Source organism: Melanerpes formicivorus, unplaced genomic scaffold (assembly GCF_026170545.1).
Source record: "Melanerpes formicivorus ecotype bairdi unplaced genomic scaffold, bMelFor1.0.p_v2 SCAF_84, whole genome shotgun sequence".
Taxonomy (NCBI): Eukaryota; Metazoa; Chordata; class Aves; order Piciformes; family Picidae; genus Melanerpes; species Melanerpes formicivorus.
Genome location: NW_027142436.1, coordinates 1,265,700 through 1,284,859, shown reverse-complemented (window position 1 = coordinate 1,284,859; position 19,160 = coordinate 1,265,700). Strand labels below are relative to the sequence as shown.

Sequence of the window (19,160 nt, the reverse complement as noted above, 5' to 3'; positions counted from 1 at the left end):
CTGCAGGTAATAGCTTGGAGTATTTGCCCTTCTTTAATGATAACGTGCACAGTAATCCATCAAGTACAGCAAGAAGCAATTTCTGGCTGGGAAGAGAGAGGCTTTGGCATTTCAGTTGCTTGTCAAGATTCTGTGTTGTTGAAATGCATGTTACCACTCAGTGCACAAACAGTAGTCCTGTGGGAAATGGCGTTAAAATCTCTTTTGCAATGTCTTTTGAGCAGAAGATGAGTCTTATTTAGCCAGCTCTGGCACAGGTGAAGCTGTTTGCTGGGACAGAATACTCTTGCTGTATTCATGCCTATTTTAAATTAGTACATATTTTTTTTTCTTAAAACATTTGTGGTGCATTGGCCCTGTCTGGATGCCAGGTGCTCACCAAAGCTGCTTCATGGCTCCCCTCCTCCCCCTGGACGAGGGTACCGAAGATGCAATGAAAGATTTGTGGGTCAGGGTCGCTGAACAATTACTGTCATGGGCAAACCAGACTTGTCTTGGGGAAAAATCAAATGGATTTATTACCAATCAAATTGCAGTAGGACAAGAAATAAAACCTTAAAACACCTTCCCCTCACCCCTTTCTTCTTAGGCTTTACTCCCACATTGTGTACCGCCTCCACCCCTCTGGCACAGGGAGATTGGGAACTGGATTACAGTCAGTTCATCACATGTTGTCTCTGCCACTGCTTCCTCCTCAGGGTGAGGACTCCTCACACTCATCCTCTGCTCCTGTGTGGGGTCTTTCCCACAGGACATAGTTCTTCATTAAATTCTCCCATGGGCTACAGTTCCTGTTGAACTGCTGCAGTGTGGATTCCTTCCATGGGGTACAGGCTTTCAGGAACACCCTGCTCCGGCAGGGTCGCAGTTCTTGCCATCAAACCTGCTCCAGCATGGGCTCCTCTCTCCATGGGTCTGTGGCAGTTTTGGCTGGGTGCCTCCTGTGGCTGCCACACAAGGTACACCTCTGGTGCCCTGAGTGTGCAGCCCAGTGGGTGGACAGAGGAAGCTGTGTATTTCATACCCATAATATCCTGCTCCCTATAAATCCATCTGCAAAGTCTCTCTCTTCCTCTTTCTTCCCTCTCTGCTCCTGTGGGAGATGTTCCCTATCTGGTAATGGTGGGGGAGTATCTCAAGGCCTCTTGGGTGGCTAGGCCTAATGCCAGGAGGAGAAGGGGGAAGGGCAATCTCAGATCTGGCCAGCTGAGATTAGCCTAACAGTGGTGGTGGGGAAGAAAGAGCCCTGGGGGGTTTTGGGTGTACCCTCAGGTGGGGAGAAGGGAAGTGCTGGGAGGCTTCTGGGTCTGCTGTAAGGGATTCTATGTGCTTTGGGACCTCTTTTGTCACTGTGCTTCTAGCTCTGTAAAACACTCACTGCTTTTCCATTTAAACTTCCCATCACTTCTGCCATCCCTTTGTGTGAGTCTCATCTTTCTGCCCCGGTGGGAGGCAAGAGAGGATCTGCCTGGCCTCAAACTGGGACAGGGTCCTACCAGGAGCCTGCTCCAGCATGAAGTTCCCATGGGGTCATGGCCTCCTGTGGGCATCCAGCTGCTCCAGTGTGGCCTCCTCCACAGGCTGCAGGTGGATGTCTGCTCCACCATTAACCTCCTTGGGCTGGAGGGAAACAGACTGCCTCACCGTGGCTTTCGTGGCGGGCTGCAGTGTAATCACTGCTCTGGCACCTGGAGTGTCTCTCCCCTTTCTTCTTCACAGCCTGCAGGGCTGTTTCTCTCATGTGTTCTCACTCCTTTCTCCTGGCTTCAATTGCACAGTTGGTTTGTTTCCTGCTTATTAAATATGTTACCCCAGAGGCACTACCACTGGCACTGATGGGCTCGGGCTTGGCCAGCGGTGGATCTATCTTGAGCTGGCTGCAACTGGCTTTATCAGCTTCTAGCAGCTTCTCACAGAAGCCACCTCTGTAGTCAGTCCCCTGATACCCAAACCTTGCCACATGAAACCAGTACAACATCCACTGAGATAAGATTCTGTACAGAGGGATATGCAGAAGGCACTTCACTGGCTGTACGACCTCCACAAGAGATTCTGCTAGTTCATTTAGGAGATGCAAGGAGCGGTCCTCAAACGAGAGGACACAAAAGCTATTGGGGGGCAACTTGGAGGCAATACAATGTGTAGAGCTCAGAGCCTTGTAAGAAATGCTTACCTCTCATCCATGGAGAAGCATCTGCTGGAGGGTAGAGAGGCTTTGCAGAGGGACCTTGACAGGCTGGACAGATGGGCAGAGTCCAAGGGCAGGAGATTGAACACATCCAAGTGCCAGGTTCTGCACATTGGCCACAGCAACCCCATGCAGTGCTACAGGCTGGGGTCAGAGTGGCTGAGAGCAGCCAGGCAGAGAGGGACCTGGGGGTGCTGGTCAATGGTAGGCTGAACATGAGCCTGCAGTGTGCCCAGGCAGCCAAGAGGGCCAATGGCATCCTGGGCTGCATCAGGAAGAGTGTGGCCAGCAGGAGCAGGGAGGTCATTCTGCCCCTGTACACTGCACTGGTTAGGCCACACCTCGAGTACTGTGTCCAGTTCTGGGCCCTTCAGTTTAGGAAGGAGGTTGACTTGCTGGAAGGCGTCCAGAGAAGGGCAATGAAGTTGGTGAGGGGTTTGGAACACAGCCCTGTGAGGAGAGGCTGAGGGAGCTGGGGTTGCTTAGCCTGGAGAAGAGGAGACTCAGGGGTGACCTTATTGCTCTCTACAACTACCTGAAGGGAAGGGAGGTTGTAGACAGGCAGCGGTTGGTCTCTTCTCCCAGGCAGCCAGCACCAGGACAAGAGGACACAGTCTCAGGCTGCACCAGGAGAGGTTTAGGTTGGATGTTAGGGAGAAGTTCTACACAGAGAGAGTGATTGCCCATTGGAATGGGCTGCCTGGGGAGGTGGTGGAGTCACCATCCCTGGAGGTGTTCAGGAGGAGACTTGATGGGGTGCTTGGTGCCATGGGTTAGTTGTTTAGGTGTGTTGTATTGGTTGATGGGTTGGACACGATGATCTTGAAGGTCTCTTCCAACCTGGTTAATTCTATTCTATTCTATTCTATGTGGAGATAAGTTACACTGATGTTGCCTGGTTGTGATTTTTTTCCAGCTTTATGGCTACTGCTACCAAGACAGCAATGACATCCCAGACACGCTGACAACCATCACTGAGCTAGGCTCGCCTCTAGAGATGATCCAGCTTTTACAAACATCCTGGGAAGATAGATTTCGAGTGAGTAACAACTGTTGCAAAAGGACTTGAAGAGAGTGATGAATACACAGTAACATCAAGCATGAAGCAGGGCTTGTGTATATGCACTGCAATTCACATTTGTTAAACATTTGCTTTGCATGTGATTACATCTGGGATTCGAAACAACAATTAGCACTCCCTTTCTGCAGTGTTTAAGGCATCATGCTAGTTATTTTGTCTGTTGATGTTATCTAGTTGTAGCTGGTTATATGCTTTTTGCATGATATCTTCAAACATTTCTTACTTGTTAAAGCTTGAGGCCCAGGATTTTTGGCATTGAGCATCGTGCTCTGCCACTGGGATTTATACAATGGAAGGATGTTACATTTCTCTCCTGATCCTTATCATGGATTGGTTTTGGAGTTATTTTCACTGCTTCCTGTTCTTGTTCATCTTTTACTGGGGGAAGACTGAAGTAAATGTACACAGATCTCAAAACCAGGTTGTCCACCATGCCAGCAATTTACCAGGAGCATGAAGGTCACACTTAATTTGTCCAAAATGAAGCCAGACTGCAGCAGTGCTTTGATCAAGACAGTGCTGTCTTGCTTGGTGTATACTGGGATGTGTCGTTGGCTGGGCTGAACTCCCTCAGATACTGCAAGGCAGCAGCAGTCTTCATCTAAAACACTTTGGATTGCATGGCTACATCTACCAGAAAACAAGAAACACGCTGACTGATCTCGGGGATCATCCAGCAAGGTGCAGCCCACATCTGAACTGTGCTCAGCAGAGGTGTGTGATGCAGAGCAAAGCCTTCATCTGTGTGCTTAGAGGTTGTCACATGGGGGCGTTTGTGGCCCCAGCCTGACAGCAGGTACACTGGGCAGCAGCCTGTCAGGCTTGGTCACAGAGATGCTCAGTGCAGGAGCTTTCAGGCGTTTGAGAAGAGCCAGTGATTTCAGGTGACAACTTGTGTTTTCATTCCAAGCTAAATTCTGGGTTCATTATCAATTGCAGATACATGTATTATAGGTTAGTTTAGGCTGGCTGGGCCTTTTTCTATATACAGCATATTGTGGGATGGTATCATAGTATCATTCAGGGTTGGAAGGGACCACAAGGATCATCTAGTTCCAACCCCCCTGCCATGGGCAGGGACACCCCACACTACATCAGCCTGGCCACAGCCTCATCCAGCCTGGGCTTAAACACCCCCAGGGACGAGGCCTCGACCACCTCCCTGCACAACCCATTCCAGGGTTTCACCACTCTCAGGGTGAAGAACCTCCTCCTCAGATCTAGCCTGAATCTCCCCACCTCCAGCTTCATTCCATTCCCCCTAGTCCTATCACTACCTAAGATCCTGAGAAGTCCTTCCCCAGCCTTCCTGTAGGCCCCCTTCAGATACTGGAAGGCCACAATTAGGTCACCTGGGAGCCTTCTCTTCTGCAGACTGAACAGCCCCAACTCCTTCAGTCTGTCCTCATAGGAGAGGTGCTCTACATCAATCCTGTGTTGTTCTACAAAGACGAAAAGGGTGCTCAGGTCTGACGTCCCAGCTATAGGCATCTCCATGTGAGCTGTGCTATCCTTTGGGCAGGATAAAAATGCTATCTTCTGGTCAAGCAAAGAAATTATTACAGAAGTGTAAGGTAGTCCTGGTGTTCCACAGGTGAAGGGCTTGTGAGGAATAGCTTCAGATGCACTCAGCTTTCATATGAAGGAAGCATTGAGATGCTCCCCTGAGGATACTGTATCTTCCCTGAGACTGAACTTGCATTTGACTACTTCAATGCACATGACTGTAACAGTGTATTTTAACAGAAAACAGAGATTATATGTTAACAATAAAAAGCTTGCTAGACTGAATTAGACCTGTTATTAATTTAATACACAGAATGAGAACTCCAGTATTTGGCTGTGTACATATTAATGCTACATTGATGTTAGTGTGTTACATAGGAAGCAATGCATACATTGAAAATAGGACTTTGGTAAGGAGTCTGAATTCAGCATTCATCGTGTTTGGAGTCTGCTAATAGTTACTCAGGTTTATAACCTGCAATTAAAAAGTGCAGTATCAATGAAGAGCTCCCACCCCAGCCTCAAAGTGGCATGTGGGGATCCACCAGGGTAGACCCACCAAGGTAGCTGGACTTAGAATCATAGAATTACTTCAGTTGGAAAAGACCTTCAAGATCATCAAGTCCAACCATTCTCTAACTCTACCAAGTCTGGTGCTAAACCATGGCCCTCAGCACCACATGCTTGTGTCACTATTTGTTCTTTGCCCAGCCTGTTATCTGTGCTTGGGATTTCCTTGACCCAGGAGCAGGACCTTGCACCTCAGGAGGTTGGCATTAGCCTGCCTCTCAGGCTTGGATAGCATGTCTTCCCTCCAGCATGCCAACCTCACCACTCAGCCTTGTGCCAACAGCAAGCCTGCTGAAGGTGCCTCAAGCCCACTGTCCACACTCCATTTTGCTGAAGACCTGCTGTATCAGTTCAAATTAACTTCATGACCATCCTCAAAATATTACTACTTTCCCTAAGGTCTAGCAACCTTACCTGCTTGCCGTGAGGCATTGGAAAGAGTTACAGAGGAGCTATGAGGCTTGCCTTTCTGGGAATTTGCTCCTTCTTCCCTGGTAAAAGGTGAACATAATAGGAACCAGTGGGGAAAAAAACCAAACCAAACCAAACCAAGCCTGTAAAAGCAGTCACAATGCAGGATCAGTATGGAGGCAATGCAGACACTGTCTGCAGTTGGAGCTCCAGGCGTGGGCACAGAGGGGTCTGGCCAAAACTTCCAGACCTGGGGTCTGTAAAAGTGCAGAATCAGGCTGCATGGTCAAGGCCTGTGTGTAATGTGTTATTAAAAGTTAATGTTTTCATTTCTATGAACAGCAAGAATAGCAAGAATGAGCCCTGCTTCAAGAAGACTGTGGGAAAGCACTGGTAAAGCAGCTTATTTTTGTTTCAAGTCTCTAAGGGTTTTACAATCAGCTGAGTTAATCCTAGGAAAAATAGCTTAGTGGCAAGACTGAGTTTGGAGAATAAGTCATAATGCTTGTATTTAAGGGATATTAATGAACATCTCTTCAGCTCCAATGGTTTTGTTTCTATACTTTGTACTGAGGAAATAACTTGAGACACCTGAATCTTTGCATTTCAGATCTGCCTCAGCTTAGTTCGGCTCCTGCGTTACTTGGCTCACTCTCCCCTCGGCTCGGTCACCTTGCTGGATTTTCGCCCTCGGCAGTTTGTGATTGTGGATGGGGAGCTGAAGGTGACAGATCTGGATGATGCCAGCATTGAGGAGAGCTCTTGCACCAGCAACAGTGACTGCTTCATGGAATTCCCTGCGAGGAACTTCACCCTACCCTGCTCGGTTGAGGGCCGGTGTCAGAGCATGAACGAGAAGAGGAATCTCTACAATGCCTACAGGTGTGTGATGGGACAAGGGGAAGGGGAACTGAAAGTGGGCAGAAAGTCTCCAGCATCCTTTGGAGTTATTCATGTCATATTGTCTCAGAACCATTTCTCAAGAGTAAGTGAAGCCATGAGTGGTTGTTTTTTGTGACAATACATGGCATTTGTAACTTTGGAGACGTTTTGCATACTTTGCACGTGATTCACCTCTTGATCTAATTGTGTGCTGACAGAAAGAAGGATTTTCACAGGAGTGAAACAGAGGTGCCCATGGAGATGGGGGCCCTTAAGCTCTGGGGTGAGATGATTCAGGTGGCTCCTCAGTGTGAGTTAGGAGGGGTTGTCACATGTTTTCCACCACTAGCTGGGCAAAGGCCTGGCTTCAGATTTAGGGCTGAGTTAGAGCTCAGCTCTTGTCCTGTGCTCTGGCTCAATGCTCCCTGACTCACCACAGTTTGCCATTGTAGGGTTCTAACAGGCTGCTGTGCAGCCATGAGGCCACTGAGACCCTCAGTTAATGATGATCTGGGGTATAATCCCAATCCTTTAAAGGAAGGGGTGCTCCTAGCCACTTATCTCTGCTTGGGTGAGAGCTGGGTGACTTGCTGCTGGTGCTGCTCCTGCTCCATGGCAGTGCTGTGCCTGTGACAGGGGATGGGTCACTCCTGACTGTTAGGCCACACTGAAGAAAGTGTTCAGACAATGTGTCCATCTTCCAAATTGGATTTTAAAGGTTTCTCAGAATTCACAGCAGAGTTCTTCTGGGTAATGGTTTTGTGTTTGTAGTCTGGGCTCTCCCTTGTCAGCCTTTGCTCCCCTTGGAGCTATGCAGGATAGTGGAGGAGCTGTACTGTTGCTCTTCAGGGAGCTGGTAGCTGATGGTCAGTGCCATGCTCCTCCTGCTGCCACCACTTCAGCTGACAGGCATTGCTGGGGCAGGCAGCTGCCTTATCTGATCCAGGTAGGAGGATGGAGGATCTCAAAGCAATGCCATAATGGTGTGTTCATTTCTTGGACTTCCCTTTCAAGTATCAAGCCATTCACTGACTGCCAGAGCATGGTGAGGAGAGGCTTCTCCAAAGAGAGAGAGACTCTGCTCTGGTCGCAGGACGCTCACCAGCGTGCATGTTGCATTAGCTGACCTCACTGAAGCGGGCTGCACCACATGACAAACATCTGCAGCTCTGCAGCGCAGCTTTCAGTGTGTCCTGCAGAATTTTCCATTTCCATTTGCTTGACTTAAAGATCTTGCTTAGCCTGCTGGCTTTTGGTCAAGATTGTTTCACTAGTTTGGATGAGAAACCTTTCATAGACACCCATCCATCTTGATTGTGAGTGGGGATGTGTTTGTGGTGCGGTGGGCTTGTGGCAGGTTGCTGGTCTGGCTGAAGGAAGCACTCTCTTTCTATTACAGCTCTTAGCATTGCCTGTGAGCCATGCACCAATGAGTAATGCTCACACAGTGCCCCAGTGTTTGCAGGCCCTGCTTTTGCTTGGTTGGACAGAGACAGTGGCGTGTTGTTCAGCAGCGGGTTCGTGGTGCCGTAGGCTGCTGCCACCCATCCTACGGCGCGGTCGACAAACTGTGCACTTGTCTTGAAAGCCTAAATCCTCACTTCATTAGGAGTAGGCCACTACATCTCAGATTTTTATGAATGCCCTCGTTGCTGTAGGATTAGAGATTGCCCTCAGTAAAGGTTGCTGGTGCCATTAGGTTGAAGTCAAAGGCGACCATATGTCAAACAACGAAGAAACCCCTTGTAGTTGTGAGATACGGCATGCCCTAGCCTTGAGAGCATAACTAGCCTACCTGGCTGGTTTCTTTATGAGGTAAATAATTAAAGGAGAGAAAACATTTTGGAAACTATGCAAGACCTGGTCCAGCTTGACTCTCACAGGGTTACCTGCTGACACAAATCTGTCTCCTTGGGGTTTCCTACAGATGTTTGAAGGGATCATTTCCAAAGCACTGGACAGCTTTAAAAGTAAGGATAATTAATATTTTGAACTAGTAATCAGTGTCAGAGAGGAATTGTCCATTACTGACAGTTTTGAATTAAGCTCAGCTAGTTCTCAAAAAGGAAAAGAGACAGGGAAAGAAGGCTGTAGGAGCAAATGTTAGGGGATTTTTTTTATTTATTTTTTTTTTTAATTGCAGAGGGACCTCGACAGGCTGGGCAGAGGGGCAGAGGCCAACAGCATGAGACTGAACACATCCAAGTGCCAGGCTCTGCACATTGGCCACAGCAACCCCATGTAGTGCTACAGGCTGGGGTCAGAGTGGCTGAGAACAGCCAGGCAGAGAGGGACCTGGGGGTGCTGGTCGATGGTAGGCTGAACATGAGCCTGCACTGTGCCCAGGCAGCCAGGAGGGCCAATGGCATCCTGGCCTGCATCAGGAAGAGTGTGGCCAGCAGGAGCAGGGAGGTCATTCTGCCCCTGTACACTGCACTGGTTAGGCCACACCTTGAGTCCTGTGTCCAATTCTGGACCCCTCAGTTTAGGAAGGAGGTTGACTTGCTGGAAGGAGTCCAGAGAAGGGCAACAAAGTTGGTGAGGGGTTTGGAACACAGCCCTGTGAGGAGAGGCTCTTGGGGTTGCTCAGCCTGGAGAAGAGGAGACTCAGGGGTGACCTTATTGCTCTCTACAACTACCTGAAGGGAGGTTGTAGACAGGCAGAGGTTGGTCTCTTCTCCCAGGCAGCCAGCACCAGAACAAGAGGACACAGTCTCAGGCTGCGCCAGGGGAGGTTCAGGTTGGATGTTAGGAAGAAGTTCTATACAGAGAGAGTGATTGCCCATTGGAATGGGCTGCCTGGGGAGGTGGTGGAGTCGCCGTCATTGGAGGTGTTCAGGAGGAGACTTGCTGGGGTGCTTGGTGCCATGGGTTAGCTGTTTGGTTGGGTTGGATTGGTTGATGGGTTGGACAGGATGATCTTGAAGGTCTCTTCCAATCTAGTTTGGTTTATTCTATTCTAAATAAAGGATCTGACCATTTGTGTTGTGCAGATCACAAGGGATTACCCTGGCCCTGGCTCCATAAACGTTCCTGCAATTAAGTTGTTTAGGCACCAGTGTCTTTACATGTCACAAATTTCTTATGTGGGTGTTTGCATTAGAACAAGTCATATATCTCTAACCCATGGAAAAACAGCAGCCTCTGTGACTTGCATCCATCCAGCACAAAGTACATGACACCTACTGAAGTTTTGTGAAGAACTGCTAAACATCAGTTGGAGCTTGCTTTATGGAAAATCTCTAAGCAAAATCAAGTGAGGTAATCTACCAGGCAACTTACTCATTGCAAATGTTCTGCTGCTCTTTAGGTTTCTGTAGGTACTTACATGAGTGTTTCACACTTATCACTAGAGGAAAACCTACCTGGAGATAAACCCAGTTGGGAAAATCATAAGTATTATTTTTGAAAGGGATGAGAAAGGGAGTTGCAAGCTCAGGGCAGTGTTCACTGTGTAAGTAGAATCTGTCTGTTCAATAATACCTGTGTCTATGGTCAATTTCTACTGTCAGTAAATCTATTAGAATGGAATGGAATAGAATGGAATAGAATAGAATAGAATAGAATAGAATAGAATAGAATAGAATAGAATAGAATAGAATAGAATAGAATAGAATAGAATAGACCAGGTTGGAAGAGACCTTCAAGATCATTGTGTCCAACCTATCATCCAACACCACCTAATCAACTAACCCATGGCACCAAGCACCCCATCAAGTCTCCTCCTGAACACCTCCAGTGATGGTGACTCCACCACCTCCCCAGGGAGCCCATTCCAATGGGCAATCACTCTCTCTGTGTAGAACTTCCTCCTGACCTCCAGCCTAAACCTCCCCTGGTGCAGCCTGAGACTGTGTCCTCTGTTTTTGACTTTATGCTTGTCCAGGAGATCTGCTGTGTTGTCTAAGCCTTTTGAGATGAGTCCTTGGAGGTTTCTGTTTGACAGTGTGGTCCCTGTAGAGGAAACAACATTTATTGTGCTCTGTGGGTTATATGCAATGCAGGGTAACGTCCTAATTGTGTTCCTGTTCTACTCCTTACATAATACTTATGTCTGGTAGTTCTGTTTACATTGTCGGATCCTGAACTGTCCATTTCCATCGCAGGTTACTATGACACTGAGTTTGCAATAGGTATCACCGTATCACATTATCACCAAGGCTGGAAGAGACCTCGAGGATCATCAAGTCCAACCTGTTTCCACAGACCTCATGACTAGACCATGGCACCAAGTGCCACATCCAATCCCCTCTTGAACCCCTCCAGGGATGGTGACTCCACCACCTCCCTGGGCAGCACATCCCAATGACAAACGACTCGCTCGGTGAAGAACTTCCTCCTCACCTCGAGTCTAAACCTCCCCTGGCACAGCTTGAGACTGTGTCCCCTTGTTCTGGTGCTGGTTGTCTGGGAGAAGAGACCAACCCCCTCCTGGCTACAACCACCTTTCAGGTAGTTGTAGAGAGCAATGAGGTCTCCCCTGAGCCTCCTCTTCTCCAGGCCAAACAACCCCAGCTCCCTCAGCCTCTCCTCACAGGGCTGTGCTCAAGGCCTCTCCCCAGCCTTGTTGCCCTTCTCTGGACAGGTAGTGACATTGGCAGAATCATAGAAATTTAAAGGAACAATGTGAAAATGTATGGTACTCCAAGTGAGGGTAAAGGCATGTTGGGTTTTATTGTTGTAATTAAAAATGTTAAAGTGGAGAAGGTGCATCCAGCAGTGACCATCTACCTGGATGCATCCTCAACTCAGACCCATGATGAGAACAGAGAAGGCATTCTGAGTTGCAGTGACATTAAAACAAGAGAGGACAGCTTTCCCTTGGCAATCAATTTGAAAGTCTAAGAAAAGTGTAGAGAAGAAAGTAGGAGTCAGGTATTTGAAATGAGCAGATACTGCATTTGTGCACTTCAGAGTCTGAAAGAACCCCACAGAGCTGGTGGCATCCTTTTAGTTTTTAAAGTATAGCCAGCTTTGCAAATAATCACAATCCATGGAGCTTAACAGCAAATTTCTGTGTTAATGGAACACTTGCATGTAGTTACAAGGCAGCCTTGTGTGTAACAGTGTGGTCTAGGTATGCCAGACAGCCCTATGAACAGTCTCAGCTATGTATTTATTTGACTGTAGAATATGGTTATATTTCCTGACTAGGTCAGTGGCTCATTAGCAATAGGGATTTTATCCCTGGTGTTGTTCAATGGTTACCAAACTCTTTTTGCAGGTTTTCAATGTGGGTTACTTTTCTGTTGCAGGTTTTTTTTCACATATCTTCTTCCACACAGTGCTCCATCCTCACTGAGACCCTTACTGGATAAGATAGTCAATGCAACAGGTAATCACAATAAACATGCTAATGCCAAGTCATTGCCTTCTTAACTGTAACTATCGTGCTTGGGACAGGAAGGATGCTGCTTTTTATGTTCCCTGCAGTAGAACCAGATTGGTTTTCTATCCAAGATAGAATTTCCCCAATACAGAGAAGGAAAGAAAGGCACCATATACCTGAGATTCTACCTAGGCTTCACAGAGGTATTTCATACAATCACAGAATGGCAGGGGTTGGAAGGGACCTCTGAAGATTGAATCCACTGCCCCTGCCAAAGCAGGATCACCTAGGGCAGGTCACACAGGAGCACATCCAGATGGGTCTTGAAAATCTCTAGAGAGGAGACTCCACAACCTTTCTGGGCAGCCTGTTCCAGTGCTCTGTCACCCTTAGAAGTAAAGAAGTTTTTCCTGATGTTGAAGTGGAGCTTCCTGTGTTCCTGTTTGTATCCATTGCCCTTTGGTCTATTAGAGGACACCACTGAAAAGAGACTAGCACCTTCTTGATTACTTCTGACACCTCAGCACTGGGGTGAACTGCATCAGATTTCAATTCCTTGTAGGGTTTGGAGGAACTCTGTCTCTGGCAAGGGGAATTTTAATGGTCAGACTAAGACACTTCCAATGCCAAGGGTAGCAGGGCTGCTTTTATACTTAGGAAGCCAGAGGCTAGTGACATCAGCATTGTTTTTAAGTAATTACTAAAGTAATGCCTTTGGGACAAGTGTAGTATGTAAATCTGACATGAGGGGGTTTGGGGCATTATCCTAGGGGTTCCTTTTGTATCTGAAAGGGAGTTTAATGATGCTGAATCACAAGCAAAGCCTTTGGAATTCCCTGTATTGGCTAAAGGCAGTTCCCTGTGGGGAGCTCAATGCCATGTTTTCTGCCTGCAGGCCTGGGGTTCCAGCTGGATGAGGCAGACTTTGACATCCATGGCTCTGAAACTGAGGTCATAGGAACTTCTGGACTTCACGCTTCCATTACAATGTCACCATAGAGCAAAGCACCATTTGGCTTTGCTGTCTAGGGCTTTATTTGAACACAGCCTTGTTTGTCTTGTGCAGGTTGCTCCTCATCTAACTCATTGTTTTTTTGTGCATTTAAAGGAGAACTTCACTGGGGAATAGATGAGACAGCTGCTCAGCTAGAGAGAGTTTTGAATCTGTATAAGAGTGGAGAGTACCTACAGAACACGACCTGGATGCCAAAAGCTGGTAAAGAGGTCTTTCTTGAAACTTCAGATTGGAGATTCTGTCTTTGCTTTAGCGTTTGAGAGGGCAGATGTGCAGAAAACGAGGCTCAGTGGCCCTTGAAATCGTGCACATGATAATCTGCTGTTTGCTGTTTGCTTCCTGGATGCCTTCTGGAGCCTTGTTCACTAAATGGCATAGGTGGATGTGGATAGATGTGAGCAAGCTGTATTGGGGATAAGTAAATCCACAGCAGATTTGTGGAAAATGTGTTTGATCACATCCCCACACTTCTCTGCTGTTGAGCTTCAGAACCTGCCCAGGTATGAGCTGAGGGGAACTGAACCAAGCTACCTTACCTCTCTGGAATTCCTGGGACTTGGGGGAATTTCTTGCAGTGTAGGCACTTACAGATTGAAAGAATAACATTTTTGCTTGCTTGATAAAAGAAAATGTGTCCCTCAGCTTTTGCTAGCAATAGAGGGAAAAAGAATAAAGAAAGGATGGAAATTGAGTTGCATAATAGAATAGAATTGAACTAACCAGGTTGGAAAAGACCTTTGAGATCATAGAGTCCAACCCATCACCCAACACCATCTGATCAACTAACCCATGGCACCAAGTGCCCCATCCAGGCTCTTCTTAAACACCTCCAGGGATGGTGACTCCACCACCTCCCTGGGCAGCACAGTCCAGTGGCCAATCTCTCTGTCTGTGAAGAACTTCCTAACATCCAGCCTAAACCTCCCCAGGCACAGCTTGAGACTGTGTCCTCTTGTTCTGGTGCTGGTTGTGTGGGAGAAGAGACCAACCCCCTCCTGGCTACAAACCTCCCTCCAGGTAGTTGTAGAGGGCAATGAGGTCTCCCCTGAGCCTCCTCTTCTCCAGTATCTTTGTGATAAAATCTCTGCAGCACCACAGGTATGCCAGATGCTATTCAAGCAGTGATGATACAAAGGGATGGATATTCTCCCTGGAAGGACAGCTTGTGGGATGGCACACATCAGAGGAGATTATGTGTGATGGGAGTGGCTGTTAAGTTCAACAGCTGAAAAAGCTGTTCTGCAAATTGTTTTTGTGTTTTTGTGTCAAACTATCAATGCAATTGACTGCAAGTTGATAGGAAAATGATGGCTGTGCTCAGTAAAGAGGGAAAGATGTGTTCTAAATGAAGAGGAATGTTGGCACAGGGGGTTTGAAAGGTTCAGTGCAGCGCTTGCTCTGTGGAGACGACCCGGGAGCCAAATTCATTCCTGTCGTAGGGCTGTTAGCCTCAAAGGGCCCTGACACCAGGGATGAATTTGACCCACTTATCAGAACAATGCAATATTTATTTTGTTGGAACATTGGCAGGAAAATTGTTGCAGGTGTTCATTTAACTTTCTAATTTTCAGCTTTTCCTCCCAATCTGTGCTGAGTGATGCCTGTCAACGCAGCAGAGTGATTTTCAGCAGCACAATCAATAGGACAAATGTCCTTTGTTGAAGAAGTGCCAGGAGGTCTGAAACTTTTCTGTGGTGCTGGTTGATTCCAGATTTAGCTCCAAGATGAAGTTTTGAATTTTAGGTCGTTGTCATGTTTGTAAAGAATCTCAGGGAGGGAAGCTCAGAAGAGCAATACTAAATGTAACAGACCAGGTTTCTACAGACCAGCTGAGCTCCAGGTGTATTTGGCTACTGTAATAATTACATAGTTTTGTGTTAGTTTAATTCTGTAAAGTCCTGGAGAATGGAATGGAATGGCATGGAATGGAATGGCATGGAATGGCATGGAATAGAATGGAATAGAATAGAATAGAATAGAATAGAATAGAATAGAATAGAATAGAATAGAATAGAATAGAATAGAATAGAATAGAATAGACCAGGTTGGAAGAGACCTTCAAGATCATTGTGTCCAACCTGTCAACTAATCCAACACCACCTAATCAACTAACCCATGGCACCAAGCACCCCATCAAGCCTCCTCCTGAACACCTCCAGTGATGGTGACTCCACCACCTCCCCAGGCAGCACATCCCAATGGCCAATCTCTCTCTGTGTAGAACTTCTTCCTAACATCCAGCCTAAACCTCCCCTGGCATAGCGTGAGACTGTGTCCTCTTGTTCTGGTGCTGGTTGCCTGGGAGAAGAGACCAACCTCTGCCTGTCTACAACCTCCCTTCAGGTAGTTATAGAGAGCAATAAGGTCACCCCTGAGTCTCCTCCTCTCCAGGCTAAGCAACCCCAGCTCCCTCAGCCTCTCCTCACAGGGCTGTGCTCCAAACCCCTCACTGACTTTGTTGCCCTTCTTTGGACACATTCCAGCAAGTCAACCTCCTTCCTAAACTGAGGAGTCCAGAACTGGACAACAGGACTCAAGGTGTGGCCTAACCAGTGCAGTGTACAGGGGCAGAATGACCTCCCTGCTCCTGCTGGCCACACTGTTCCTGGTGCAGGCCAGGATGCCATTGGCCCTGATGTGCATCCACTACCCCTGTTCATGGTTAGTAACACCCTTATGTGCCTTTTTGATTCGTAGGACACCACTCAGAGTCAGGCACTTAACAGCATGAGCAAAGATGTTGAAAATCTGTAGGTAGATACTTCATGAAGCATGGTTGGCAGTCTCCAGTGAAGACTATGAGTGTAATATTGAATTCTTTGATAAGAAAATGACCTCAACCAATGTCAAGCACGAGGAACTGCATATCTTAGTGGAAATTACACTTAGGTGAGATGTGTTTTCTGACTTAGCTGCCATCCCTTTAAGATGTGCAGGCCTGTTTCTTGTGTGTTCTAAGGCTGCTTTATTCAAACAGAAAAGGGGTTGTCATTTATTTCTGGTTTAAGTCTCTTTCATTGCCAGAAGAGTGTGAAGAAGCCTCATTGTGTGGGTGAAAATACTCCTGACTATCCATTCATATCACTTTTACTCCAAACATATTCCCTCCCCAACTGGAATTTGATTGGTAATACCATGGTGATATCAATTTTTAATGTTCTCAGTCCAGAGAGTATGGAATTAGAAACTGTTAGTTAGAAATTACCCAGAGGTAACAGAATGAGAAATTCTCCTGTGGCACAGTGAAGTTGCAGGAGAAGGTGACAGTGGTGCTGAGAGGGACTGGTGTCCAAGTGTTCAACCTCTTCCAGGACATCCTCTCTGAGCTGCTACCCTGATCTCTAAAACCAGGGCTGAACAGCTGAGCAGAGCAGGCTGAGTATTTTGTATAACTCGTGGTGGGCAGTTAGAGAAGGAGATGGATGAGAAGGGACAGCTATGATACTTTCCCAAACTGGCAGCTGAGGTCCTGCTTGGCCCTTTTTGGGGACTAGGAGGACATTGTGTTACTCTCTGAAAAGAAAGAACAAACATTTTTAAGATTGTGGGGGTTTAATTAAACCTTTGCTGCCTTGCTCTGAAACATAAAGTTCAAGCAGAGTGTTTTCCAGCCCAGTACAAGGTTAAGATATGGTTTGGTTCTCAGGCCAGATCAGAGTTAATCAGAGCTTTGCATTCTTATGCTGTTGTGCCAAGACTGGGCAGGCAGAGGTTGGCATTGACTTTCCTCCAGATGTTGGAAATGTCACAATGTGAGTGGCTCCCAGGATTTTCACTCTCAAACAGTAGAAATTGCAGGAGTTAGTGATGCCAGTCTCCTCTGCCATCTAAAGGGTAGTGACAAAATAAGGCCTTACTGGTGTGTGATCTGTTTTGAGATCCTAAAAGCAGAACTGGAGAAAAATTAAAATTCAATGGTAGTTAGTCCAACCTATCCCCCAGCACCATCTGATCAACTGAACCATGGCACCCAGTGCCTCAGCCAGGCTCTTCCTAAACACCTCCAGTGATGGTGACTCCACCACCTCCCTGGGCAGCACATTCCAATGGCCAATCTCTCTTTCTGTGAAGAACTTCCTCACCTCCAGCCTAAACCTCCCCAGGCACAGCTTGAGACTGTGTCCTCTTGTTCTGGTGCTGGTTGCCTGGGAGAAGAGACCAACCCCCACCTGGCTACAACCTCCCTTCAGGGAGTTGTAGACAGCAAGAAGGTCTCCCCTGAGCCTCCTCAACATCTTTCCTAAACTGAGGGGCCCAGAACTGGACACAGGACTCAAGGTGTGGCCTAACCAGTGCTGAGCACAGGACACAATGACCTCCCTGCTCCTGCTGGCCACACTGTTCCTGATGCAGGCCAGGATGCCATTGGCCCTCTTGGCTGCCTGGGCACACTGCAGGCTCGTGTTCAGCCTACTATCAACCAGTACCCCCAGGTCCCTCTCTGCCTGGCTGCTCTCAGCCACTCTGACCCCAGCCTGTGGCACTGCCTGGGGTTGCTGTGGCCAGTGTGCAGAACCTGGCACTTGGATGTGTTCAACCTCATGCCCTTGGACTCTGCCCATCTGTCCAGCCTGGCAAGGTCCCTCTGCAGAGCTCTCCCACTCTCTAACAGATCAACTCCTGCCCCCAGCTTGGTGTCATCTGCAAATCTGCTGATGATTGACTCAATCCCCTCATCCAGCTGATCAATAAAGATATTGAGCAGGATGGGGCCCAGCACTGATCCCTGGGGGACACCACTGGTGCCTGGCTGCCAGCTGGATGTGGCACCATTCACCACCACTCTCTGGGCTCAGCCTCCAGCCAGTTCCTAATCCAGCTCAGAGTGCTGCTGTCCAAGCCAGGGGCTGACAGCTTGGCCAGGAAAAAAATTCAAGTGCTGCAAGAATGTCTTTTTTTTTTTCCCCTTGCACAGGGGGAATGGGAGTGTGGAGCAGGGGGTGGAAAGAAACTACAGAAGGTTCAGGTAATGGTGCTTCAGGGCTTCTCTTAGGAATGAATGCTTTGAGTTTTCGATTGTCATGTACAGAGCACTGTAGATTTGTATTAAGAAAGGAGATATCCTGATCCAGGGCTGTAGTTAGAACATAAACTGCAAGGAAAGAGACTGTTATCTCTCTGAACCCATGTTTTTGAAAGGAAGCCCTCCTCCTATGAATACCATGAAGTGAGAAAGGTGATACTGATAATCAGTAGGGAAGTGACATGAAGAAAGTTCTTGTCAACCCCAGTGTTCCCATGAATAAAGTTTAACAAGACTACAGTCATGTTACAGAAGGTCTTGGATATTAAGCTTTCACTGGGCTTCAGTTGTAAAAGGTTTTATAGTGCTGTAAATTATATTAAGCTCTGGACTTTGCTTCAGTATCTTAGGAACAGAGCAGAGGTGTGTGAGACATTTGATAGCTGTGTATGTGTTCTCTAATCATAAATCACACTGCTGTTAAAGTTGATGTAGGAACATTACAGTGTTTAAAACAACACCATGGACAAATAACTTTTATGTCTCTTTGACTGTTGCTCTCTCTTGCTGGAATCCAGAAGAATGTGAATTAAACCAGGATTCACGTCTGTCTTCTGACACATGCTATCTCCAAACGATTAAATCATTCCATTCCTTGTCCAGATTAAGAAGGCTGTTAAGAAATTTACTGATGTTAATGAATCAGTAAAGTTCTGCCCCATTATCAACATTTTTATTGCTTCAATCAAGTGATGCTGGTCTGTACCAACGGGGTGCCTGGCCCTTGAGCTAAGCTCTGGCCCTTCAGTTAATTCAGAGTTTACTCAGGATGCATCAGATCACCTAATGCTAGTAAATCAGATAGCTTTGTTATTCATTAAAGCTAATAGATGACCCATTATTAGTCCTGAGGGTGTGCAGGCCCACAGAAAGGCACAGTTAGCTGCTGCTGTTAGTTGAAAGTACATTCTCAATGCTAGAAGGGCTGGGAGGCTGGAGGTAAAGCAAAGGCTCTGTGTTTTCCTTTGGCTTAAGACAATTTGGCAGGATTATGCTGCATGTAAACATTCACAGTGCAACAGTGTTTTGAAAACAATATTTGGCAGAGTCACTATAGCAACCTGCTTAGGAAACTGCAAATCCCCCCCAGAATCATTGAAGTCGAGGAGGGGGGCAGGGGGGTGTGTATTCATGCACAGCTCTGTGTGAGAGAGG

The 19,160-nt window shown here is 47.2% G+C and overlaps 1 protein-coding gene across 2 annotated transcripts in view; it reads left to right on the top strand.

The window, feature by feature from the left end:
• PKDCC (protein kinase domain containing, cytoplasmic) overlaps nt 1-19,160 on the top strand; it is an 84,251-nt gene that overhangs the window by 15,333 nt on the left and 49,758 nt on the right. For both annotated transcript variants that reach the window (XM_068165148.1, XM_068165147.1), the window contains exons 2-5: nt 3,105-3,227; nt 6,367-6,638; nt 11,894-11,973; nt 13,076-13,183. In XM_068165148.1, coding sequence (XP_068021249.1) covers nt 3,105-3,227; nt 6,367-6,638; nt 11,894-11,973; nt 13,076-13,183 — 583 coding nt within the window. The remainder of the gene's footprint in view (nt 1-3,104; nt 3,228-6,366; nt 6,639-11,893; nt 11,974-13,075; nt 13,184-19,160) is intronic.